At 36.5% G+C, this 23,630-nt stretch overlaps 1 protein-coding gene across 2 annotated transcripts in view; it reads left to right on the forward strand.

Moving 5' to 3' along the window:
* ZFAT (zinc finger and AT-hook domain containing) overlaps positions 1-23,630 on the forward strand; it is a 317,464-nt gene that overhangs the window by 180,944 nt on the left and 112,890 nt on the right. For both annotated transcript variants that reach the window (XM_069081280.1, XM_069081281.1), the window contains exons 9-10: positions 3,811-3,960; positions 8,633-8,806. In XM_069081280.1, coding sequence (XP_068937381.1) covers positions 3,811-3,960; positions 8,633-8,806 — 324 coding nt within the window. The remainder of the gene's footprint in view (positions 1-3,810; positions 3,961-8,632; positions 8,807-23,630) is intronic.

Genomic DNA, 23,630 nt, shown 5'->3' on the forward strand with positions numbered 1-23,630 from the left:
CAAGTCTTCATACCAGAGCTGCTAGTCTTCCCTGAACACCCTAAGTGGCACAGGGAAAAGCTTCCTGCAGGAAGAGAGATGTTTTACTGAGACTTGAAGGAAGCCAGAGAAGCCTGGAGGCAGAAATCATCACACAGCACTTTGTACCTCTCTTAGGGTATCTAACACATTCTACTAGGTATTATCTGGGTCTGATCCCTCTAACTATATTGTAATAAAACTCACATTTCCATAATACTTACAGTAAGGTAGGTAGTACAAAGTATTGTTTTGTCTATTTTGCAGATGAGAAAACTGCCATAGTGAAGCAAAGCCCAAAGTCACTCTAGTTAATGCAGTTTGAACTCTGGCATTCTGATTCCACAACTCAGAGGTGAGGGGGCAAAATGGAATGGCCTCTCATGAGGAGACAGTCAGGTAGCAGTGTATAGGGCACTGGACTCGGAGTCAGGAAGATTTGAGTTCAGATTTAGCCTCAGACATTTACTTGCAGTATGAGTCTGGGCAAGTAATTTAACATGATCTCTCTGCCTCAGTTTTCCTATATGTAAAATGGGGGATAATAATAGCACCTATCTCACAGCATTATTGTAAGGTTCAAATATTTGTAAAGCACTTTTCAAACCTTACAGCATTATCTAAATAAATGCAAGCTGTCATGGCTTTCTAATGTCAGTATCCCCAACAGTGCCTACATCTTGGACTGGGGTATCTTGTAGTGTTGCTTGATGGGATGGCCATTCCTTAGGACCAAAACATGGTTTAGCCAGAAAGCACTTTAGATACAACCTAGCCAGTCAATCGTTCAACAAGCATTTAAACTCTTATTATGTTTCAGGCACTGTGTGACTTGATGGGGATACAAAGCTGGGCTAGGAGGAGCCTTCTTGGTGGCATTGAAAATTTTTGGTCCAAATCCAGGAAGGGAAGTTGGAAAGGTGGGGAGCTGTGGTGGCAACTTCCAAAGTGAAGATTTGTGTATGGATTTTTTTTTTTGAAGGGGTAGAGAAGTTAATTATCTAATAGGAGAATTCAGGCCAAGAAAATGAAAATAAAACACACTGAAACTAGAATTCTTTTTTCTTCTCTTTTTGTTATTTTGTTTTTTATGTGTGTGATATGTTTAAGAGATACGTTTCTGAATAACAGCAATATACTGCAGTGATTACTGTATATGTTGCCATATTGTATGTTACTTTATTGCCACAAAGGGTTAGTTTATATATTGGAGTCAGTAAAACTTGAGTTCAAACACTGCCTCTAATGCTTACTTAAAAGTTGTGTGACCCAGGGCAAGCCAATTAACCTTCATCATCCTCATTTTCCTCATCTGTAAAATGAGGATGTTAATAATAATACCCCCCCCCATGGTTGTGAGGCTACATTGAGATAATATTTATAAAGTTCTTTGCACACCTTAAAAAAGTGTCACACAGCTCATTTACAAAGGGTATTTTTACTTCACTGCAGTACTGTGATCTAAAAAGTAAAGTACTGTCTTCCCTGTTTTACAGGTGAGGAAACTGAGGCTTAAGAGAAATGACTTCTGACTCTAGTCTTAACAATTTCCCTGCTACTTTAAATCTAGTGACTGGCTTCTTTTTTTCCCCAGGATATGTAATTCCATTAAACATTTTTGAATGAAGTTTAAATTCATGGTCTAGCTACTTGATGAATCAAAAACCATTGAGCTTCCTTGACCTTCAGTTCTTCTCTTTAAAAAAGAGAGGCCAGTCCTCCTTCCCTTCTACACTATAAGCAATGCCTTCCTTCTGAGATTACCCTTCACGTGCACTGCATTCATATTGTATGGGTAAAGTTGTTTGATTGTTGTATCTCCCACTAATATCCTTGAGGGCAAAACCAAAAGACCTTGTTTTGCCCATCATATCTCTCTCTCTCTCTCTCTCCCCCCCCCCCTCTTCCCCCATACACACATACACACACACACACACACATACACACACACACACACACACACACACACACACGATTAAGAACCCCTGGGTTAGAAAATATCCAGGAAGTACCCACCTCTAGAGGGCAAGAACTGGTGTGGCAGTGATTGGGATCTGGAGCCTACACTTCAGAGTAACCTCCATTTTTCCAGAGTTTAGCATCTTCTCTTAACCTTTGACATAGTTTCCTTATTGTATAAGTGTTTAGGTCTTTGCTAAGAGGGAAAAGGCTTTGCTTTAGAAACTTGGTTAAGTACTTATCACTGATAAGTACTGATAAGGTACTCTTCATTCTAGTATGTCTGGAAAGGAAAGGCTAAAGTATTGTCCTAATATTGTCCTCCTTCATTCTATAAACACAGGGCTAAATTTGGGGGATACAGAATACACCACCACTACCACCACCACAACAACAACAAAACAAAGAAAGCAAAAAACCTCAAATAGTCCCTCCTTTCAAAAAGATTACATGTTCCTGTGGACAGGGGAAACAACATTTATATAGAGGCAGTAAGTAAATTCAAGATGAATTAAGGAGGAAGAGAACTTTAGCTACTGGGGGATCTCTTCAAGGTCAAACAGTTCATAAATATCAGAGTCAGAATTCAAATCTTTTTCTTTAAATTTAAATTCCATTACTCTTTCCTCTCTACCACAACAGTCTCAATGTGATAATTAGTTTGAAGTTTGAAGTTTTAGTTGATGTGTATACCAACAGTATTTTAATGTACTCTTTTCCAAAATGCAGAATGGAAGCCATTTGCCATCTGGCAAATGGCTTTCAACCCTATATATTCTAGTTTTCTGTCATCTTTCTCTAGTCTGTCTATAATGTTGGTGTAAGAAGCCTAGATTATTGCTAGTGAGTGACAAAGAAATGAACAACTGAAAAACAAAGAAGTGGCAATTTGAAGGGCAAGTTATAATAATAATAAAAACAATTTTAAACTAAAAAATGGACATTTTGCTACCCTATGTAGGCAAATGCAACATCACATTTCACCTGTATAAGTAATATATAAATGTCATGTAAATACACACTTGTGACCTTACCAACTATAACTTTTTAAAATAAAATTAATGGAAACCAGTTTTTATAGCCAAGCTTCATTTAGAATTTGAAACAAAAATGATCAAGGCACATTTTATTGTTATGTTTTATTTGTGGTTTTTTACTATTGTAGCACCAAGGCAATATTTACAGCACCCAAAATCATGATAAGGACCATGACTATAAGTATGGCATGTTGTTCAATCACAAAATATACCAGATTCTCCAGGTAGAGAACAGAACTGAAACATTTATTTAGACACCAGAAAACCCAATCCCAAATCCAGTAAACCAATTCCATCATAGTACCAAAGATATTAAAAAGCCATAATAATGCTTTGAGCCACAGCATTCTTCAGCCTTCCCACAAACCAATACAAGATCAATATTTACTCATGAATTTGTCTGACTCCTTGCCTGAGTGTTCTCTCTCCCCCAGAGCTAGCTTATTCTGACCTACTTCCTGTGGGCTCTGCTTCAGCTCAGCAAAACTCCTCCCACCAAAGGTTCCATGTGACTACATTCAGCCCGTTAGGGGGCAGAACTTATCTTCACAGCAGGGAAGCTTCCTGTGGGCTCTGCTGAGCACCCTTCAGCAAATTCCCTCCATCACAACTATCTGACTTCTAATGAATTAAGGCAAACAAAATTAAGTGACTTTCCTAGAGTCACACAATTCTAAGGCTGAATTTGAAATAAGGTCTTCCTGATTTCAAGTCCAGTGCTGCCCCTATTTTTTATTTTACAGCTAACTTAAAACAAATTTCCTTGAGGCTTAGACCTATTGTTCTCTTTCTCTAGAGGTCTCCATGAGCACCATCTCTGAGATTCTTGGGAGGAGGGTTCAACTGAAAGGACTGATTGGAAAGAGAGCTGTAAAGTGTCCATACTGTGACTTTTATTTTATGAAAAATGGATCAGATCTTCAACGTCATATCTGGGCTCATGAAGGTAATTCTATGTGCTTTTGAAATATATTGACCTTTCTATTTTAGCTTTACATTCTTCATTAGGGTGACATTGAACTAGATGAAGTAGGAATGTCAGGTCTCTGGAGAGCTAGATCTGTTGGAATTCTCCAATGTCTCATAGATATGTGTCCTTAAACCTGCTATGATCAGCAAATTAGCAGATTATATCTGAGTTGACATTTCTCAACTCCATGCCCTCTTTATTTAACTGTCTTCATTAGATATTACTGTGACAGTAAAAGGATATGAAGAAATAATAACCATAGAGACTAAAGAGCAAAGAAAAGCACCACCTAATCACTTTGTTACGGAGAGCAAACACCATCTTGATGAGTTAATGATGCTTAATGAAATCAGCAAGCAAGAGAAAAGAATGTCTGTACACATGTTCTAGCATGCAACATTTTGTGGAGTTAATGTTTGAATCTTAAATAGCACTTCTTTTAGACTTCCCAAAATGAAACAAGGAGAGCTAATAAACTGGGATCTCTACTAAATTGTTATGCCTTACCTTGGTCAAATGAATTAGTTGTGAATAGGCATTCTCAATGGATTTATAAATAACATAAAATTAGAGTGTGAAAAATATTTTCAGTACCATTAGCACTATCATCTACATTTCTTTATAAAATGTGTGTTTAGGGAAAGAAATTGGAAGTTTTGCTTCCTGAGTTTGTGAGAATAAATATTATTATATCATCAAATGACTTAGCTTTTAGAGAAGCATTTGTTATGCTAAATACTTTGGGCTATTGTTTATATACCAAGATAACACTGCTCTCCTGCTATGGATAATGCATATGTTTTGATTTGTTTTTCCACTGATTCCTGGTAGTATTTGCACTGAACCATTCAGGATCTGCCACCAGTGGCTCTGTTATTTATAACATCCATTTGTGAAATGGTTAGTCAGACTTGGATGATCTTTGGGCATGCATCACAATGAAGGTAATTGGTTTACCTGGATATAGCACATGTGACCTTGACTTTATTAGTTATCAAATTAGCTTGAATTAGTCTGTACCAGAGGACTAGCTCAATGACTGTTTCACCAGTAATTTTCTGGGTCTTTTTAGAGTGTAACTCCAATTGCCCTACCTTCCCCCCTCCAAAAGGAAAAAAAAAAGAAATTTCATTCTTGAGAGCATCCTTCCTTGACCTGTAGGATTTTAGGTGATAGAATACTATGAACCTTTTGAAATGAACTCTCCCTACATCTCAAGTTTATTTTAGATATCCTCAGTTTCCTTCTACTTTTGTAGTATAAAATCAAGGATGGAGTTATCACTTTACTCCAAAGTTCCTATCATTTTTACCTCAACTACTTTTTCCTGCTTGGCGAGAATTAGGTCAGAGTAGCATCTTCCTTGTCATTTTCTCCAACTTTTTGAGGACAAAATTATTATTAATTGAACCAATTTTCTGTTGCTCTGCTTTTATTAGATAGAGCTCCAGTAGATGTCTGTATAATTAAAGTCGCCCATCACTACTGCATTGCCACAATGCCTTTGATTGCTATCTATTTCCCAAACTCTCTTGTTTTATACTTTTGTCCTACTGATATTAAGTGATACTGTGATGACACTATGACCTCTATTTCTTCATACTGTAAACTTCCCACAGATGCCCTTTACATTAGTACTCCCTTTTATGCATGAATCAAAAGACAAAAAGACTCCCCTTGGGTTCCTGGGTTTCCTCAGATCGAGTAGATCTTATATACATTGTCCCTCTACCTCCCCCTTTTAACCGTAAATTAGACATGGTCCTTATTCCAGAAAGTCTTAGAGATATCCCATGAGGTCAAATTCAGCTTCTTGTCTAAGGATCTTTAATTCACTTTGCTTATTGCTTGTACTTTAAGCATGCCACTCATCGTCACCACAGTAATAATAGAAAACATGTATATATTTCATTAAAATTGGCAGTGTTTTACATGTATCCTTTCATTTGATACTTACAACAACCCTGTGAAGTAGGTGTCTTTTTGCTCCCATTTTATAGAAGAGGAAGACTGACAAGTTGAGAGAGAATTATTCTGAATATCTCGAGGCTTTCTGGTTTGATCTCAGGTTTCAGCAGCTAGTTTGAGTTTTGGAAAGGCAGTGTATTATCATGGGAAGAGACTTGACTTTGGAGTCAGAGAACCTGGGTTCAAATACCACCTCTGACACTAACATTGTTACGACGGACAAATAACTATCCTCTTTGGGTTCTGGTTTCCTCATTTATCAAAATGAGGGGATTGGACTAGATGGAAGTCTAGTTCACTGAAATCACTTCAATTCTAGAGCTATGATCCTATGCCCTACTTAGAGTCACATTAAGTATCTGAGGCAAGTTTTGAAGTCAAATCTTAAACTCCAAATGCAGTACTATACCTACTATACCCCCTAACTTCAGAGATATCTGAGCCTAGCCAGGTTTTTTTGCAAGCCTTTTTCTTGCATTTTGTTTGCTTTTTAAATCAGCGAACATCTCCATTTCCTACATTGTTGCTACTCTCTTTGGTACCTACTTGTGTAGGTACTTCATGGACAGTTTTTCTTTGTTTCCCTTTTGGTTTAAAGCACTGTTGATTAGAATTGAAATACTATGCTGCCAGCATTGCTTTTTGCCTTTGCTGAAGAGTAGCAGCTGATGTTCAGGCTCATCTTACCTCTCTCTTTCAGGGATTCTTACTCTTTTTTGTGGGTATCATGGACCCCTGTAGCAGGCTGGTGAATTCTATGGATCTCTTATCAGAGTACTGTTTTAAAATTCATATAATATGTTTGAGCATGTATGTATGCACGTGTGTGCATGTATGCATATAATTAAAAAGGGAAGCAGTTATAGTGAAATAAATTATCAAAATATATTTTTTTAATTCACTATCAGTTCAGTAAGTTCAGAACCTGTGCCCTAATTTCTATCAGTCATGGCTCAATTAAGTTTCCTTGGATCTCACATCATCAGTGATCTTACCTAATTTGCTTTTTCCATGTTAATTCTCATTTGGGGTTTTCTTGTCTCATTACTAATGCAAATAGCTCTATCAGGCCTCCCCCCAGCCTTTTTAAATTGCAGATCACATAATGAGAAATCCCTGAAGCAAATTTTTATACTTCTAATCCCTTTGATTGATCTAAATGCTTTACAACTAGGTCACTTTCTTTTCTCTATAGTTTAGTCATATATATTGGAAAAGATCTCATCATCAGTCACTTGTTCAGTCCTTTCTTTAAAGTATGAATCTCTTTTATAAAAACCTTTTTCCCTTTTTGAGAATTGGTACATTTTTCCATCACTGATTCTTTGGTCTCTTTCTCCCTCTTACTCTTCCACAAGATCACTGACAGCAGAGCAGCAACCAAGTCTGCAAATTCTTGATGTACCTTGGAATCTGATTCATCTCATGTGAACGACTTGATCTTTTTGAGGGCATCTAGCAGCCCTTACCATATCTTTACTTGCTGTGGGTTTCTCTTTTCTCTTTATTGTTTTTGTTAACCGCCTTTCTTGTTTGGGGATCTTTTCCCTTGGTAGAGGAAACAGAAGCATAATAGAGGTTGGGTAGTTAGACTCTCTGTTGTTTTACATTACTGTTGTTTAATGTGACCACAAGCTGCAAGCTCACTTCTTTATTCACACTGAACAGAATTTTTAAAAGCCTTTTTTCATTTGATTTTATTTGCATTTTACAAGCCTCAGTTCATGCTGTCCTGTCTTTCATCACTTCCAGTAGGATATAGTTCTTAGAAGACTGGATTGTTTCATTCACAACACCTAGAATATAATAGGTGCTTACTAAATGCTTATTGATTGATTGATACTGAACCTTGGCCTTCTCCATTGTATCATTATTTTGTTTTTGTCCTTGGTTGACTGTTTAGGGTAGCTTTCAGTAGTCTTCTATGCATCCCCGTTCTCATGTTCTTGGAATCATTTTATATTGTGTCATCAAGATTTTTTTCTTAAGAGCCTTCCTTTCACCTAACCTCATGAAGCCTCAAATCAGGGTCACTGACTTATTTTGTCATTAATTTTCTTATTTGCTTGCTAGTCTGCACATTCTAATTCCTACCATTTCAAGAAGGGTCCTCAAGTCTTAGCCTTGTTTGTTCAAACACTGTGGATTAATTAAGTTAGTTGAATGGGAACATGCAGAAAGGAAAAATATTAACATGCCATTGAGGACAGCATGACTCATATTGCTTCAGTATTTCTGAAATAAGTGGGATTTCATCTTTGTATGTCCTTTCCCTCCCATTTCTTACTTATGTGTCTCCTTCAATGGTTTAATGTGTTACTGTAGCCAACATAATTCATCACCTGATTATGCTCTCTGGGGTTGAGCTTCTCCAAACTTAGCTAGTTTGTTCTTGGCTAATGGACATATTGCAGGCATGTAATAAATGCTTGTTGACTGACTGATTTATTGTCCATAAAGTTTTTCCATATTGAAAGGATTTGTTAGACTTTCTTTGTGGTCAAAGTCTTGGGGAGCTCAGGGTTATTTTGATGCCATCAGAAGAGGAAGTTGGTGGTGGTGTTCTATTATTCTCTCAAGCATTTGGGAGCCTCAATCTGTCATTCTTACATGCTCTTAGTTTCTCAGAACAATAATTTTAAAAAGAGATTCTGTCTTTTTTTCCTTTGCTTTTGGATAGGTGTGAAACCATTCAAATGTTCACTTTGTGAGTATGCCACTCGTAGCAAGAGTAACCTCAAGGCTCATATGAACAGGCACAGCACTGAGAAGACACATTTGTGTGATATGTGTGGCAAGAAATTCAAGTCAAAAGGCACTCTGAAGAGCCACAAGCTCTTGCACACTGCCGATGGTGAGTAGCAGACTCCATACAGTGCTTCATTGTCTTGTTCAGATGCTGGGTGTAGTGTCAGTCCTTTACACTTGGGCTTCATAGCCTTAAAGAGAAAGAAAGCACCCTCAAGAAACTGGGCACTTGGTAGTTCTGATATACATATAAAGTCTCCTTTACATTTTTTTTTTCATTGATCCCTTTGGTATCCCTGATCTTTTGTTCTTCCAGATGAATTTCGGTATTATTTTTTCTAGCTCTATAAAATAAATTTTTAGTAGTTTGATTGGCATGGCACAGAAAAAATAGATTAATTTAGGTAGAATTGTCAGTTTTATTATATTGGCTTGGGCTACCCTTGAGCATTAATATTTTTCTAATTGTTTAGAATTGACTTCATTTGTGTGAAAAGTGTTTTATAATTGTGTTCATATAGTTCCTGAGTTTGTCTTGCCAGGTACACTTCTAAGCATTTTATGCTATTTACACTTATTTTAAATGAAATTAAAAATTCTCTCTTAACTCCTTGATTGGGTGTCCTTCAGCCAACGTAGAATAAGAGGGCTTTAATGTCTTAGGAAACTGCACTGAGACCAGACTGAGACAATGGGTAAGTCATTAGCTTGTGCTTTTTTATGCCTCTGAGTGGCACTGCTGTTAGGGCCAGCGCTAAGACAGTGTATTCATGTGCCCTCGGCAGAGCTTGAAGAGTGTGCCATCCTCCTTTGAATTTTCATCTTTTCTCTGTTACTGTCCAGTGGAAGCTTCGAGCCTTCACTGTGAGCACATGCAGCTTAATTTATCTCAAAATTCATTCATGGGTGACACAGAGCTTGGATTTTTTTTTAAACAACAGTAACAGTAGAGAAATAATGGCTATGCAGCACTCTAAGGTTTGCAAAGTGCTATGTACATTTATAAAAAGTCATATTTAAAAGTATCGTTTGTGTCTCCTGACATGTCTTATCCTAGGGCAAAAGCCTACTTTGTCTACCCTAGTCCTGGCCCTGACTGATGCTCATTTCAAAGTTCCAGAAACGTTTTACACATTTTTACCTTCATTTCGCAGATAGTTGATGTAGTGGATAGAGTACCAGGCCTGTAGTCAGGAAGACCTGTGTTCAAATCTAGTTCTAGACACTTCATAACTGCTTGATCCTGGTCAAGTCACTTAACCCCTATTTGCCTCAGTCTTCTCATCAGTAAAATGAGGATAACAATAGCAACTACCTCCCAGCATTGTCGTGAAGATCAAATGAAATAATAATTGTAAAGTGCTTAGCACAGTGCCTGGTGCACAGGAGCTACGTAAACATTAGTTATTATTAGCTGTTACTATGTATGTATGGATGTATATGTGTGTGTATGCATGTGTGTGTACACATATAAACATCCACAGGAAAGGTTATTGGAATATGGAATGGATAAATATTCATTGTACAGTGTTGTAAAAAGAGGGACAGATATCTTATGAAAGAAGATACATCCTTTAAAAACTTCTGGCTATGCTTTTTATTTCCCAGATTTAGCTCCTCTTTAAGTGCTATTTTCTTTCATTTGAATGGCCTCTAGAGCAATCAGAATAGAAATTTAAACAATAATAAGATTTGCAAATATGTCTTATCATTATTATCTTAACACACCATTGATTAGACCAACAGCATGACTGAAAAATAAAAAATAAAATATTTTTAGAAGTTATTTTTTCATTTTAAAACTGTTTTATTGTGTTTATTCTAGGAGCTAGGAATGAAAAATATAGGATGAAAAAAGCATTTATTAAGTCTAGTTCTTACTATATGCCAAGCACTATACTAAGTACAGGAAATACAAAAGGAAAAAAAAATATCAATGCCTGCACTCAAGGAGTTCTGATTGGAAGAGATAGTACATACAAAAGAATTGAACTGGGAGTGATGGTGTGAAATCAGGGTACCAGGACCAGGGGTCTTTAGGATGTACTATCAGGTCAATTCAAGTCAGCAAGCAGTTATTAAGTATGTCTCTGTGCTGGGCACTATGCTAAGTGCTAGATACAAATAAAGGGGGAGAAACAGCCCCTGTTAGCAAGGAATTCCCAGCCTAATGGGGAAGACAAGGGGGTTTTGGAGTGCATAAACAGCAAGTCAGATGGAAGGCCTGGAGAACTTCATGATGCATTGGTAGAACAGATGGTGCATTCTGGCATTATTCCTCTAACTGGAAGAATTCCAATTTGGCACTCAACATATCCAAATGCTGTGAACAGGCAAAGAGCTCTTTCTGTCTAGGCACCTTGTTGGAGAAAGGCTGAAGGGAAAAGCAAGGGAGAATATTACCCTTCCCACAGTTCTTCTAACTTGACTGCCCCACGGATTCTGGGCTTATTGGGGATGATTAAGGATCAAGTCAAGAGAAAATAAGAGGGAAGTATACTTTACTGTCAGTTTTTGCCCTGTGGTATCTTATGGCCTCCCCATGGAATTTGAGAAAAGTACAAAGATGAACAAGACACAATCCTTATCCCCAGGTAACTTAGAATTACAGTAACAGAACTGAAGAGTTGAAAGGCTTCATCACAGACCATTTAGCCTAACATATGTATAAAGAATCTTTTCTGTGGCTTATTCAACAAGTAGTTATCTAGTCTTTTCTTGAAGACTTCCAATAAGGAGATCTTTCTAATCTCATTCCATTTTTGAAATTCTCTCATTATTCTGAAGTTTTTCCTTTCATCAAGCCTAGATTTAACTTTTGGTAGCTTCCACCCATTGATTCTAGTTTTGTCCCTTGGGGGCAAGGAGAACAAGTGTAATCCATCTTCTGTGTGAACCTTTAAAATAGTTAAAGATCCTGTTTGCTCCAAATCTTCCCTTCGAGATCAGATATCCTCATCTTGATGACTCTAAGATGGGTGCTTTTTCACAATATATGACAATTCATATCATTTGGATACAGTGCAGTTCATTTCAACTAGTATTTGATGGCAATCTAATGGGAAAAACATTTCTATTATTGCTAAACTGGGCATTACTTAGGATTCTTTTATATCTCTTACCCATGTTTTCTGGGATTATTGGAAGAGAGGCAAGCCCCATAAGCTGTATGTCTTTCCCTCTGCAAGAGAGAATGAAATATATTAAATTCTTAAAATCTAGTCAGCTTGGGTTTTAATAATCTAAAAATTGAAAATGAAGGTCCACAGAATTTGTAAACTGTATGGTTATACAATAGATCTTTATGCATAATTCTCAAAATGGGATGGAGCTCTTTTAGTGATTTTTAAGATTAATCTCAAGAGTCTTTAGAATTTTTATTCTGCTTCACATTTAAGCCCTTTACAATGTGGCTTCAACTTGCTTTTTTCAGGTTGATACATTACTTCATGAACTCTGTGGTCACACCAGACTGCTTGCTGTTTCTCGTAAAGCCTTGCCATGTGAGCTTTTGGGAAGGTTGTTTCACCTTGCCAAGCATGCACTTCCTCCTCCACTTCTCTCCGAATTCCTACTTTTCTTAAAAGTCCAGCTCAAGTGCTTCCTCCTACATGACTGACTCAAAAAAGCATTTATAAAGTGTTTATGCCAAGCACTGTACCAAGTGCTAGAGATACAAAGAGAATGAGTGATACAATCTCTGTTCTCAATTAGCTCATGTTCTTGTTGGAAGAGGCAAAAACGTTCATCAGGAGGAAAGCTGAGAAGCTTGTAAGTCCAGTGGGAGAAGTTTTGGGGCAAATGGCAAGGTCCAGGAAAAAAAAAATTATTATCCCTGAAGTGCTTGATGTTATCAGATGGTTCAATGGTTATGGTTTGTCAGCAGAAATAATCAACAAAGAATAAAATGACCTGCATTTCTGCTAACTGCTAGTGCCTGCCAAAAATGATTTTTAAAATTTAGTTTATTAAGGTTTTTAGTTACTTACGTACTCATAGAATATAAGATTCTTGAAGGACAACTGTTTGATTTTTGCATTTCTAGCACCAGTACCTAACAAAATGCCTGGTACATAGTAGGCATTTAATAAATGATTATAATTGAATTACTGAGTTTTTACAACAAAGAATGATTAGGAAGAAGGCTCCAGGAAGAAAAACAGTCTTGATTAATGTAAATATATATTCATAAGATATATCTGCCACTAGAATAGCATATGTAATGTGGCTATATTTAATAGTGAGAATGTTGGACTATGGGGCTGATCCTACATGCCTGATATCTGACTCAAGATACTATGTTTTATTTTAAGTCTCTCAGACTGAAGTAAAGATGTACCTACCAGAAATAAACTTGCATTTGTCATGAACAGTGGCAATGACCCTTCTATTGACACACCTGACTTTCTGTTATCCTAGATATCCAAGATCCTAGAATCTTGGACTTTAGACCTAGAAGAGGCCTTCATGTCATAGATGAGAAAATTAATATGCTGAGAAATGAAATGATTTTGCCAAGTCACATGATGAGGTGGAGAGAACATGAGGGCTAGAATCCTGGTCTCTTGAATCTCTGCTATAATTCCACCTGCTGAAAGCATCATTTCCTGGTCTTCCCTTAATGTCATTCCCTCCCACCTGAGATTAATTCCAGTTTGTCCTGTATATATTTTGTTTATTTTCATTATTGTTGTTGTTTGCTTCTAGAAGGCGAGATCCTTGAGAGTAGGGACTGTTCTTTTACCCTTCTGTTTTTATTCTTCTTTTACTCTTCTGTTCTCAACACTTAGCACAGTACCTGCTGCTTAACAAATGCTTGTTGACTGACTGATTGAATCTTAGCCCAGCATACTTTCTGGTAACACCACACTGATGCCTGAAAACCTGATAATACAAGAGCACAACTGTGTCATACAGTTGTAGACTTGAGTTTTGGTTTACTTCAGAGGGTTCTGGGCTGAAAGCCCAGAGATCAAAACTCTCAACTCCCCTGATGACTTATCATGCATCTTTAAATAAGCAATATGCTTTTGACCTTACATTCTTGTCTGTGAAATGAGGACATTATTTGTTGTCTGGGAATGCCATGAAAGTCCATTAGAAAATGTTAATAAAATGCTTTGAATTACTTGGGGAAACAAGACTCTACTGATGAAGATACCTAGTCAGTGCTCCTGCAGAGATATGGAAGCACCTTTTTTTTTGCTAAACTTCCATGTAAATTGTCTCTTAATTGCCTTTATAATGAACGTATCTCTTTCAGCTGTAGGTCAACCAACCTTCCTCTAAAAACTCTCTCAAATCTTTCTTCTAACGTCTTCATTCAACTGAAACCACTCTCTTCAACATTACCAATGATTTTGTATTTGCCACATCTAATGGCCTCTTCTCCTTCATCTTTGTTGACCTTTCTGCAGTATGTGACAGTTAACAACCACCTCCTTTAAAATATTTTCTCTTCTTTGTCTTTTTAAGACACTTTTCACTTGGTTCTCCTCCTGCATGTCTCATGTCTCCTTCTTATCTCTTTTTTATGATTCATCATTGTGTCATATCTACTGACTGTGGATATGTCCCAAATCTATTTTGGGCCCTCTTGGGTCTGTACTCTCTCACTTTGTGATCTTATGGATTTGAATATCATCATTCCTCTGTGGTTAGGTCCCACATTATCAACTTCATACTTGACATTTTGTAGACATCTCAAAATCAATATGTTATTATTTTCCCCCTCACACTTAACACCTTATCCAAATTTCCCCATTAATGTTGAGGGTGTCACAACTCTCAGGAAATGATAAAGATTTTCTGGAGACTTCAAGCTTCCCATGAAAGCAAAGACTCATCTTTTCAATGTTAATATTTTACTGATATTGCTTTGTGACCATGGGATATGGAATATCACTACTGAAGAACTAAAAATGATGATCACACTGAAGGTGGGTATGCTCATTCTGAATCCTATAACCAACAAAGAATTCAAAAGAAAAGTAGGAGTAAAATACATTATTAAAAAGTTTCTTGATGGAGAGAGAAGATGGGCTGCTCATGGGGCAAGAGAAAGGGATGCTGGGTGGATAACCAGAATGTTTCACTGAACCTTCAGTACATTGGGTTGATCCCTTATGGAAAACTTTGGACAACAGTTATATATAATAGGACAGGCATGGATGTGTTATGATTGGCATTATTAGAAGGTATGATAAGAATAATAACATTCATGTCAACAAGACCAGTTTTTCCTTAAAAGATACTGAAATCTGTCTTGAAACTTAATTGGTGCAGGGTGCTTAGGCTTGATTAATTATAACAAAAAGTATAACTTCCTGGTGGCTTAAGTAGAAAATGCTGGTCCAGATGGAATCAGGAGATCTTCCCTCTGGTTTGACTGGCAAACTAGTTGGCCAGTACAGTGGCAGAGAAGCTGCACTTGATTTAGTCAATGCTGTATCCTTGTTGAATATCCTTTCTGTGCAATTATTAAGTAAACCCCATTTTGTTATTTTCTAGAAGATTTGCAATGGTCTCTTTTTGTTCCACTTCTCAACTTGAGCACTAGTTCTGACTCAACTAATAGAAGGACTTGCAAGTGGGTGAAATCATATATCCCTTGAATATGTTAGTTTTACATTCCTCATTTGATATTAACCACAGTGTTACCAAACAAGGTTATTTATGTTATTGTCTTTCAAGGAATCTTAGTTTTGTTATGTGTTTTATATATTTTACAATGTAATTTGTTATGTATGACACCTTATTAGAAGTCGGTCTTTGAGCCAGTATTTTTGCTGTATTTCTCCAAAAAAGTTTTTTTAGACATACATAGTTAATAAACAATGATTACAGTAAAATCTTTATATCCTCAGATGTGGTGATGTTTAATGTATCTTTTCCATATAGGAAAACTAGTAAAATGTAAATGTTGAAAATATAGGCCTTTGCTTTAATAACAGCTAGCATTTATACAGTACTTTAAGATTTGCAAAGCAATTTGAAATAATCTCATTTGATCTTTACAACAACCTTGTGAGATAGGTGCTATTATCATCCTTATTTTACAGATGAGGAAACTGAGGCAGCCTAGGGCCACATGTCTAGGAAGTATCTAAGGCTAGATTTGAGCTCAGCCTTCCTGACTTCCAAGTCCACACTTCAACCCATTCTGCTACTTAGTGCTCCTTTTATGGGAAACTTTAATCCTGGATTAGTTAAACAAATTAATGAAAATAAAAATTGAGAAATGGAAATGATAAAGATGCAGAATAAGAATTCTATCCAGAAATTTGAATGGTGCAAGTTAATTGCCACATCAAGGAAGCCAAATGAACCCAGAGAGCACCTTAGTCATGGAACATCTGATTTATTATTCAGATGCAAAGAAATGAATACCAATGAACTGATTGGGTTAACTACAAACTCATCTCTAAAATCTTCCATATAAGGATGGTAGAAGATTAAGAATAGTATTGTCTCATAAAGCAGAAAGAAACAGTGGAGAATGAAAATCTGTCTAAAGAGAACTTGACAAAATATCCGGTTAAACAAAGTCATGCCACAAAGTCGCCCCAAGGGTATTTAGGGATGAAAAAGAAAGGAAGATTACAAATAGAAGAAAAGCGGGAAAAGATTTTCAAAAACCATTTCAGCAAACTTTTTTTTTTCTATCAAGGATAGAGGAACCACCATACTTGGATCCTAACATCACACTCCCTGAGGTGCAGAAAAAGTAGCAGAACTGAATCAAGTAACTAGATCTGGGCTGGAGGCAGTATAATTTTATGGTTAATGGGGAACAACATACAAAGTATCTGAAGGAGGGAAAGATAGCAAAAGAATCATGCTCTGGAAGTAAATGACTCCTGCAAGCTGAAAAGCCATTGAATGAGATCCTGGCAAAGTCTTGTTGACTTTGGGGAGGCTTATAACCAGTGTTGGCCCTCAAGTGGTGAATTATTTTGGTTATGGCTCCTCATGAAACTGTATAGTGAGGATTATGATCAGCATTGATGGAAGGAAGATTTCCATTCATGGGATCCTAGATCTTGAAGTATTTAAGTAATACTTTTACTTTGCCTGACATTTAATAAAAGGCTACAAATAGTTCTGAATTCCAGAGTCCTGTTCCTCCTCCGGTTATAAGAACCCCTAGTGTAATAGACAGGCTTAAATGAATCAGGGCTACTTACTGTGTAATCAAAATAAGAATTCTCTAATCATAAAATAAAAGCTCTTTTAAGTTCAGTATCCTTAGTTCTTTTGGTTCCTTCCTACTTCCCTCACCACATACTTGAGTCAAGGGGAAGTTTTCTTGCAAAATTTGCAAAGAGAAATTATTCAGTCTTCAAGCATGCTGGAACAGGCAGTAATTAGGCAAGTGGAGAGTTGAATATGGAAATTGAATTTGAGTGGAGGAAGTGCCTTTTTCTGTCTTTTCTTATAATGAGAGATCCTATGGCTAAATGTAGAGTGAAATGTCACCCAATAAAGCATAAGAAAAGAGCTCCAATTATTTTCTTCTGGAAAAAAGAAAATCAGCATATTCTTTAGTAACACTTCATTTATCAGGAAAATGCAAATGTGATTATTTCTTCAGACATTTTCTAGCTATGTGACCCTGACCAGGTCCCTTAACTTTTCTGTATCTCAGGACCCTTATATGTAAAATGGGCATAATAGCAGCAACTACCTCCCAGGGTTGTTTTGATCATCAAGTAAGATAATATGTGTAAAAGTCTTTTACAGGCTTTAAAGTGATAAATGTTAGCAGTTATCCATAGGTCACTTAACCAGCAATCTTAGCTGTCTCATACACTATACTTGAGGGGAAAAGGTTTCTGAGCAGCCAAAAGATATGCCTCAAATCTATGCATTAAAGTTTATTTAGTATACTTATGGGAAAGCCTCGTAGTTTTGTGTTCAGTATCCATTTATTCCTTTATTTTAGACAATTTTAAAAAGTTTGTTTATCCAGTAACCAAAGCCACAGAATAATTAGACCACTGAGCAATGTTGAGGTGAATAAGAGATGATCTAGCCTGGCTTGCTCATTTTGCAGCTTTCACATATGTTTCCAGCCACATGGGAGGATATTGATGTTAAAGACACAGACGTGTGATGTAATAAACTTGGAATGATTGAAGACCATGGGTAATTTCTAGAAGCACTCAATTCTGTTATCTTCCGGCGACTCACTTTTTGGCTCCCCTTTTTTATCCATCTGCAAAGAGAAAGTATGTTATTCTGGAAGGAGAGTTGAATTATTTCTAATTCTGCTTAAAGTAAGTGCATTTTGACTTTTGACTTACCAACCTTGACCAGGGACAAATGGGTGGCTCAGTGGGTGAAGTACTGGGCCTGGAGTCAGGAAAACTCATCTTCCTGAGTTCAAATTTGACCTCAGACACTTACAAGCTGTTTGACCCTGGTCAAGTCACATAACACTGTTTGCCTTAGTTTTTACATCTCTAATAATAATTTGATTTAGCACTTAATGGATTATTGAACAGAATTGCCAGTGATTTGTCAGAGATGAGTGAAGATTTATTTTGTTTATTAGTTTTACAAAGCTATTTACCATTTCTATCATTTTTTCATTCTGATTATTATTGTTGTTAGTTCAAATGCATAAATTTCTCTATACACATGCTAGTCTCTTTAAAAAACTTTGGTGAATTGCCTTAATTTACTTTTTAACGAATCATATTTTTGCTTAGTAAGTCTGTACTCTTCTTCTAGGAATCATGTTACAAAAAAAAGTGCACATACACACATTCACATACTCACAGATATAAACCAGTGACTTGTTCATTTGTCATAGTCTTAAGTAAACTTATGTATGAAACATCTTTGAGGAGAGACTTTAAAACTGTATTTTGGTCTAGCAATCGGCTTTTTTTAAATCAATATACCTTAGACAAAGCAGGTGCTTCTACTCTCTACTTCTCAGAATCAATATTGTGACCTCAAAGATGTGGTCTGCCATAGAAAATCATTGGTAAAAGCCTGCTGCTTCCTTTATCTTGTTTATATCAGGGACACATATAATACATTCCTGAACTATTCTCTTAAAGATTTTATGGAAATGGGGCAGCTAGGTGGTGCAGTGAGTAGAACAATGGCCCTGGAGTCAGGAGGACCAGAGTTCAAATCCGGCCTCAGACACTTAACACAAAAACTAGCCCTGTTACCTTGGGCAAGTCACTTAACCCCAATTGCCCTCCAAAAAGCAAAAAAAAAAAACCCCAAAAAAGATTTTATAGAGATGAAGAGGTAACCATAAGGGTTGGTAGTTGCCCATGTCTTCTTGCTCACCTTTCTGGAGGAGGGAGGGCAGGGCTGAGATGAAGTGCTACCCATTCTTTTCCATTGTTTTCCAGTTTTCCCTTCTTTGATATATCTTGAAAATTGATCCCTGTATATCTTTAAAATTGCATCCTCCATCATAGATTTCTTGCATTTATTTGGGTTCTGCCATGCTCTTTGGCTTTGTCTTCTTAAATATAATGCTACTTCTTCCCATGTGACATCTGGATGAGGTAGTCTTAGAGTTCAAATACTATAGATGGTTCTGTTATCATCGCTGATGTAAATAAATCTCTAAAAAGCTTGCTATTTCTGTTAAATTTCATGTATATTTGTTGTCCTCTCAGATTCATCTATATTTATTCTCAGGATGAGCTGCCTAACATAACTCTGAAGGGTTTTTCCTACTAAAATGCTTTTTGTTATTTTGTGAAGTGATATTGCTGTGGCCTTCAACTATCCTCCACCATAGTATTTTGCAGATAGGCTTTTATTCTGAATCAGTGTTGCCCTTAGCTCTCATGTCCTTCTGCTTGGCAAGATGGTGGCTGAGGTGGTTTCTAGGAACTTTCAGATTTCTCTGTTTGTCTTTGATTTTTGTTATATCTCTCTCTCTCTCTCTCTCTCTCTCTCTCTCTCTCTCTCTCTCTCTTTCTGTCTCTGTCTCTGTCTCTCTCCCATCCTCCCTCTCTCTCCCTTTGGCTTTTTGGAGAGGGGAAGGCAGGGTAATTGGGGTTAAGTGACTTGCCCAAGGTCACACAGCTAATAAAGTGTTTGAGGCCAGATTGGAACTCAGGTCCTCCTGACTCCAGGTCTGGTACTCTATTCTATTCAGCTGCCCCCAGGTTAAACTTTTCTAAGAAATGATGACAGAGCCAATGTCTCTTGTCTCATTTTTTTTCCTTGAGTCTCTAGTTTAATTAAACAGATTGAAATGGAGATGTGGTAAACCCACTAAATGTCTTTCTATCATTGTTAATCATGTTTTCTAATTTGTTTTTTACTTTGCTTAGTCAGTAATATGACTGGTAACTCGACAGTTGATTCCAAAATGATTACTATTTCTCTGCCCTGTTGTTTTTTATCTTTTAGAATATAGTAGATTTTCCTTTTAGTTTTTGTGATTTCACTTGGAACTCATTATTGTTCAATATCTTAATTTTATTTTTTGGCTATTAATATCTATGAAGACACTGTTATGAAGCATGTGAGTAGTCAAAATGCCATTAGAACCTTTCATTTAATAATAACAATAATAATGATAATAATAATGATAGCCAGCATTTTGTAGTGCTTACTATAGGCCAGGCATTTTGTGATTATTATCTCATTTGGTCCTCATAACAATTCTTGGAGGGAGGTGCTATTATTATTATGCCCATTTTCCAGATGAGGAAACTGAAGCAAACAGGGCTTATGTGACTTGTTGAGGGATAATCAGTTAATCAATCAATAAACATTTATTAAGCACTACTACATGCCAGACACTATGCTAAACACATAGTTGTTAAGTTTCTTTTTTTTTTGCTTTTTGGAGGGTAATTGGGGTTGTGACTTGCCCAAGGTCACACGGCTAGTTTTTGTGTTAAGTGTCTGAGGCTGGGTTTGAGCTAGTTGTTAAGTTTCTAAGAGTGGATTTGAACTTAAGTCTTCCTGATTCCTGGCATGGCCTTCTATCCACATCAAAGTAGTTTTTCCTGCTTCTCCTATACGGTGACTTTTTGTATTAAAATCATCAGGTATCAAAGTATATATTGACTTAGAGTTGAAGATCTTGAGGTCATCATGGAATTTCTCTGCTTCTGCAGCAAAATGTTAATGCATTTGTTGTCATCACCCATGTGGTGGTTACTTGTGTGTGCTCATTTTGAGCACTGAAAGGTTTGGTGAATATATGTCACATTGATCATTTCTCGTACCCTCTCAGTGTACAATGAAATCAATTATGCCAGCACCTTTCTTTGCCTATCCCAGGGGAGCCCAGAGCCCTCCCTTCCGTGTTGCTGTACCTTCATGGAATTGGTGTTTATAGAGATAGATCCAATTCAATTTTGCAAGTGTTGTCTCAGCTCCCTTGTCACTGAGCTTAGAAATGTTTGTATATGCTTAGAGGACCAAGTGATTTCCGGCATATTCTGTCCCCCTTCCTACTGCTCATGCATGATGACTGAAAGTAGAAGCAAGCCACACATGACTGAGGCTGTTTCGCATTTTTGTCATTTTGTTGGTTAGAACTGACCAAAAAAGTCTCCATTAGCAGCCCTCTGAGGATGTACCTCTCCATTCTTAGCTACAAATAGTGAAACACCAGGCCTGCTCTTAGAGTCTTTCTAGTTTGGTAGGGGCTATCAACATTTATAGTTTACTAGCATAGCTTTTGGGACCTTGGGTTTTAGAGGTTTTCTAATTACGAATATCTTTTACAGTAAATGGAATTGAAGCATACCAATATTAGCAGCATCCCTGTGTCCCTTGGAAATGGGCAAAATGATAAAAATAAGTCAAGAGTGCTGCTACACATTCTCTTCCTCTTGTATCTTCCTTATTGTTTTGTCTGTATGCTTGTTCCTTATTTGCAGATTTAAGCATTTCCTATTTGACTGCTCAACATTTGGTGTCATTCTAACCTCTGGCCAATAAAGTTTTTCAATATCTTATATTTCCCTGAGGAAATTGCAAAAAACAAAATGGAAGTCCCAAATTATTACTTTTCATGATTACTATAGTGAATCAGATTTTCATCATTTTAATTAGATAACAAAAGATCTAGTGTTGGGCTCTTTCCTAACTCTCCTTTATAGGAGCTGTCAGTGGTTTTGTAAAACTGTCAACAACTTTTATTGCAGGGATTCAGAGTCAAGGAGAAATGACTTTTTGCTAGTATGTAATATCAGAAATCATTATATTCCCCTTTTCATACTAAGTTTGTCAGAACTCTTAGCAAACTCATAATGATGGACTCTTGATCTTCAATGAGATAATTAGTTTTCTCCACTTTATGACACTTCTTTAGCATGTGTTCTTTTGCTGTTCCGTCAGAATGACATTATAATAAGTGACAAAATATTTTTTGACTGACCTCTTTTCCCAGGATCACTTTTCTCTATGAAGATGGCAAGCATGAATAATTACTAATTAATTTACATAAGTTACCATTACTAATATCAACCTTCTTATTAGCTTGTCTAAGAACACTCAGTTATTTATGTAAACAATATCAATAAGCTTCCTGAGAGCATGGATTGTTTTTTTTTTCTTTGTATCATCAGTACCTAGCACAGGGTCCACCACACAGTAGGTCCTTTAGAAATGCTTATTGAATTTTGAGTAGTATTGCCACTTACAGGTATGAAGGCAAGAGAGATGTAGCTCAGTGAGGGCAGAGACTGGGTTTCTCAATCATTTTGCATGTCCCCAATACCTAGCATAATTCTCAGAACACAAAAGGCACTTAGCAATTGTTTGTTAAAAATTTATTGAATTTGTGAAGAGGTAATATATATATATATATATGCCCTATCATTTGTATAGATGAAATTGCACAAAAATGCAAAGTTTAAGTTTTTTCTTAAAAAATTTAATGTTATGCTTTCCAAGTGGTATTTTTCATGGTATGTTCATTAAAATTATTTTATGTCCTTGGCCAGGTATCAAACTAGAATTTGTCACCTTGCATGGTAATTGTAATTGAATAATTGAAATACATTTATTTACTTTAATTATTACATTGAATGAAAGCTTAAAAAAAACACCTTGAAATACATTTTGACACTATTTAGTAGAATGAGTTTTGTTTTATTTGTCTTGCACAAGACTGAGCTTATCTGGATCTTCATTTCAAAAGGTTTGGAAACTTGTAGTGTGATTTGAAAATGGAGTTTTCAATTCATTTTGATTTTCCATTTACTAAAAGAGAGTCAAAACTTAAAAAGTGCATTATAGAAAATTCTGATAGCTTTTAAAAAGAAGAATGCCTTGGCTTAGAGATACTATGAATATTCTGTATGTGGTTCTGTTTCTTAATACTTTGAGCATATGGAATCAGTGCATTCCTGGGCCAAATTTAATTTTGCTTATCAAAAATATGGGTGGGTGGGGTCAAATCCCCAAGAGTTTCTTGTAAGTACTATATAATTTAATTGAACAAGTATTTGTTGAGTACCTTCTATATTTCAGACACTATGGTAGGCAAAGATAACCAGTCAAAAAACAAAATAACAAATAAGTATGAGGTATAGAATTGAGGACATTTCCCTGTTTTCCTAAATTACTTTAGTAAAATATTTGTGAAGAGGAAGGAGAGAGGAGGGTATATTTGACTTGTGGACAGAAGAGAATGAGCAGCTACTGTGGACAGCACAGTACAAAGTCAATCAGGTAAGAGTAAAAATATTGTCATGCACTAGTAAGGAACCAGTTGAAATTAGATAATATGAATTTGTAGTCTATCCTAGTCAGTCTAGTGGACCAAAGAAGCATCCTAGTATGACTTCCTTTGGTAGCATTCATAGTATCATAGATCTAAAGCTGCAAGTGATGGGGTGGAGACATCTAGCGTGGGCATATTTCTCAAAGAATTTAGCTAAGGAGAATAGATATAAGCTGGTAGATGGAGGAGATGGTTGGAG

The sequence above is a fragment of the Petaurus breviceps genome, unplaced genomic scaffold (assembly GCF_028583685.1).
Source record: "Petaurus breviceps papuanus isolate PSGF00001 unplaced genomic scaffold, PetGlider_PUasm1.0 98, whole genome shotgun sequence".
NCBI lineage: Eukaryota > Metazoa > Chordata > Mammalia > Diprotodontia > Petauridae > Petaurus > Petaurus breviceps.